The sequence below is a fragment of the Sycon ciliatum genome, chromosome 1, assembly GCF_964019385.1.
Source record: "Sycon ciliatum chromosome 1, ocSycCili1.1, whole genome shotgun sequence".
Classification (NCBI taxonomy): domain Eukaryota; kingdom Metazoa; phylum Porifera; class Calcarea; order Leucosolenida; family Sycettidae; genus Sycon; species Sycon ciliatum.
Genome location: NC_088643.1, coordinates 26,979,358 through 26,982,947, shown reverse-complemented (window position 1 = coordinate 26,982,947; position 3,590 = coordinate 26,979,358). Strand labels below are relative to the sequence as shown.

At 43.8% G+C, this 3,590-nt stretch overlaps 1 protein-coding gene across 1 annotated transcript in view; it reads left to right on the top strand.

Annotated features, from left to right (window-relative positions):
* Positions 1-487, top strand: part of LOC135825585 (RNA-binding protein 25-like) — a gene marked incomplete at its 5' end in the record, with an annotated part of 1,883 nt that extends 1,396 nt beyond the window's left edge. Inside the window, 1 exon segment of the mRNA XM_065338227.1 lies at positions 436-487. Coding sequence (XP_065194299.1) covers positions 436-487 — 52 coding nt within the window.
* Positions 488-3,590: the final 3,103 nt, after the last annotated feature.

Sequence of the window (3,590 nt, the reverse complement as noted above, 5' to 3'; positions counted from 1 at the left end):
GTGGCATTTCTAACACCTTTCTATTACTTATTATTTCAGTTTCATTGGTTGGTATCCTTTACTGAGTTCCGTATTTCCCCACGGATGATTGGAACGAGAAAATCGATTCTGGATTTCAATATTATTGTTATAAAATACACGTACAAGTAACTGTCCACCAACGTAACCAGATCATTATACAGTCAGCGAGTGCTCCAGTTCAGTGCTCCAGCTCAGTGCTCCTCGTCAGTTTGTGCCTTTTTGTCGCACTCGCTGACTGTATATGATCTGGTTTAGTACTGTAGTACGTTGGTGGATAATTCGAAACATTTTTAGAATTTTGTTCCTTTTGATCCATGATTACTTTGGCTCAATTCAACAGCCGAGTTCAAATACTTATACGGTACTTGTTATAAGTCAAGGTTCTCTATTATTGCTTGTGCAAAATGTGTCAAGTCAAACCAACCACTTGAAGCCAGTCCGCAATAATATGGAAAAGCCTTTGTAAGCAAATGATTGAGCAACAGCTGGTACAATGGATGAAAGCATGAATGTGTAAGCAACGAGAGAGCTTGGAAGCTCAGGGCCCGACGCTGTCCCTGCGGGAATTTGCGGAAAAAACTCTCGAAAACTTGCGCAAGAAATTGCAGCAGAAAACAACAAAAAATGCGACGAAAAGTGCGGAATGATGCAGAACTTGCCAGGAATTCGCGGAATTATTTACAGAAAATTGCGGATTTGGGCCAAATCACGAAATTTGTTGCATCGTATATCTACTGCTCGGGGGTAGTCCGAGTCGTAATCATGGTAATAGTCTATACTATGCAAATAACCAGGGAGTCGTTATTTTACGTCTCCCTGAAAATAACCTACAGGATCATGGTGAAAAGTGCATAAAAAGTGAGATATAGTGCAGAAAACAACAAAAAACGCGGGAAATCGCGGATTTTGCTGAAAATCGCGGATTTGAGCGAAAATCGCGAAATTTGTTGCATCCGTGGAATCGCGATTTCCTGGAGGGACAGCCTACGCTATGCTTTTTTGCCTTGATGACCTAGGGTGCGTTTGGTTGGTACGATTAGGCCTTGACGGATTATGCTAATATTTTCGTGAAATTATGCTTTTCGCATTGCTGAAAAAATTGCAGAATTATGCTATTTTTATGCTAAAAGTTATGCCGCATTAATTGCATTATGCTCACATATGCTGCTAATGTATATGATGGTTCTGTGCAAAATAACGGGATTTTTGTAGAGGGCGCTGTACTGTAGTAGCAAAGGTTCAACGGGGTCAACGCACCGTCCGACCTAGCTACGACCGTCACTGATTGTAGTGGACTGGACATGTGAGTCGTAAACCTACGACTTCCTGGTGCATAAACTTGTACTTGTACTTGTAGAACATGTACAACTGTATGGAATTTGATGCGAACAGGCGGATTATTCCAATTTATGCGATTCGTATGCAATTTGCCTCGAATTATGCGATTATTCGATTTTGGTAGGAATTATGCGAAAAATTATGCTAGCATAATCCGTCAAGGCCTAGGTACGATCTAGAACAGGATCGAACAGCTTGTGCACATGGAGCAGCCTCATGCCAACCAAACGCTACTCCTGAAACAGAGCACATTTTTGTGGAAAAATGTGCCAAACTTGGTGCATTCTTCAAAATGTGTATGGGTCACCGTGATCACTTTGTACGGTACGACGAGTCCAACCCAAAAGCGTATGCACGTGATTATTTGGGACCAAAATCGATGTTTCCACCAGGTTTCACTGTGAAAAAGTGAAACTGCTCGGTCTGCTCCGGCCTCGAGGCCGGAGCAAGCAGAACATGTTCTGGCCGACCCAGAACAGGTGCAGTCCCAACCAAACGCGCTGTTCTGGTGAATCCTGTTCTAGTTCGTACCAACCAAACGCGCCCCTAGACCAAAAAAGCATAGGGATGTTATAAATTCTTATAAATTTCTACTTTTTGTTTCTAGACATAAGGCCACCCTTTGTTATGTCGTGGCTGGCTGATCGTCCCTACGTGTTAGTTATCCCAAGCCCGTTTGCACAAAGTATATGTGCGCCTCTTGGTAGTTCCACTCAGGCGTACCTCAGACCCAAAGCACAGAGAGAAGTCAGGGTGGCGGAGCCCTCAGGTCCGATAGTAAAGGAACAAAGGAACAGTAAGAAACTACAAAGTCAAAGGCCACACCGGCTCAAGCGGACAAGTCCGCTTGAGCGGTAGCGGAACTCCTATAAAGAAAGTCAAGAAAGCTATAAAAGAGAATAAGACTAATACAAGACTCATACAAGACTAATCGAAGACTCCTCGATATCTGGCTAAGTTAGCGAACTTATACTAGCTGAAATCTATGCGAGCGGCCACGAAGGGAAGGATCGAGCAGGCAGCAGCGAACGAGTAGTGAGCTGTGCTGAACTCAGCAAAGAGTAATGTATCTAAGTATTGAAGCTAATGCTAATCATGAATCGGAGCAAGCGGAACAGCAGAACAGCGGACCGGCAACAGAGACAATAGCTGACAGTTCTATGGTAATGGATAGTCTAGGTCCGGCGACAGGAGAGGTAACCCTATCCTAATCAAAAGGAAGAGAACATTGATGAAGAGCCGCGGTAGAGGTAGGTGACAGGCTGATAATGAATGTGTGCAGCACTAGTACTATACTATAGTGGTATTGGTGAGTAGTACTATCTATACAGGGCCATGACATCTCCCTCGGCTACAAAGAAAAGGGTCACGTCCTCGTGACGGGAAGAAATAACACAAAAGAGCAAATGAAAAAGGGCTAAAATAAAAGAAAACGAAACATCGCAGTAGTTCCAAAGAGGGTGTGAGCAAGATGGAACAAAGCTTCAGACTTCGAATCAGGAAAACGAAATCGGAAAGAAGCTACGGCTAGAACTAATGAACGCAATGTAAAGTCTAATTTCTTTGGCAGGTGGCATCTCTAGCAGGGTCTAATCTTTGAAAAATTGTGACGCAAAACAGTCACTAGCAGCAGAACAAAACTATGAGATAACTGATGAGCTATGCCGAACAAAACAAAACGAATGGACAGCGGATCTAATCTATTGGCACAAAATCTTGTTGTGTGCTGGGAAACAATCTTAATCAAAACACGATGGGGCTAGGAGCTAATTGTTCACTGCTCAAGGCACAGGACCAGGGGTAACAGTTCGGCAGTAGGCACTCGAGAGTTAGCTATGAGCAAAGGCTGAACTTAGAGAACTAACTGTATGGGGCACAATTGTTCGTACATAGATAGTCTTACTTGGTGACACTCAGGTAGCAGACAGAGATCAGTGCGGACGGTACTCATGATGATGGTGGACGACAGTACTTGAATCAAGTTGAGCAGACACTATTAGGCACATGGAAGACAGTACTTCGACTGTAGACACTATAGAAGATGATGGCAGTACAAGATGGTCGACTGGAACAGTGCACTCAGGGTAGCAGGGAACAGACGACATCATAGCAGTACTAGTGCAAGTGCAGTACCAAACGGAATCGGCTATAGTGACAGGGTGGACGGACAACGAAGACATAGCAGAAACATTGATACTCCAGCAACTGGTGGCAATGGCTGGGTAAGACAG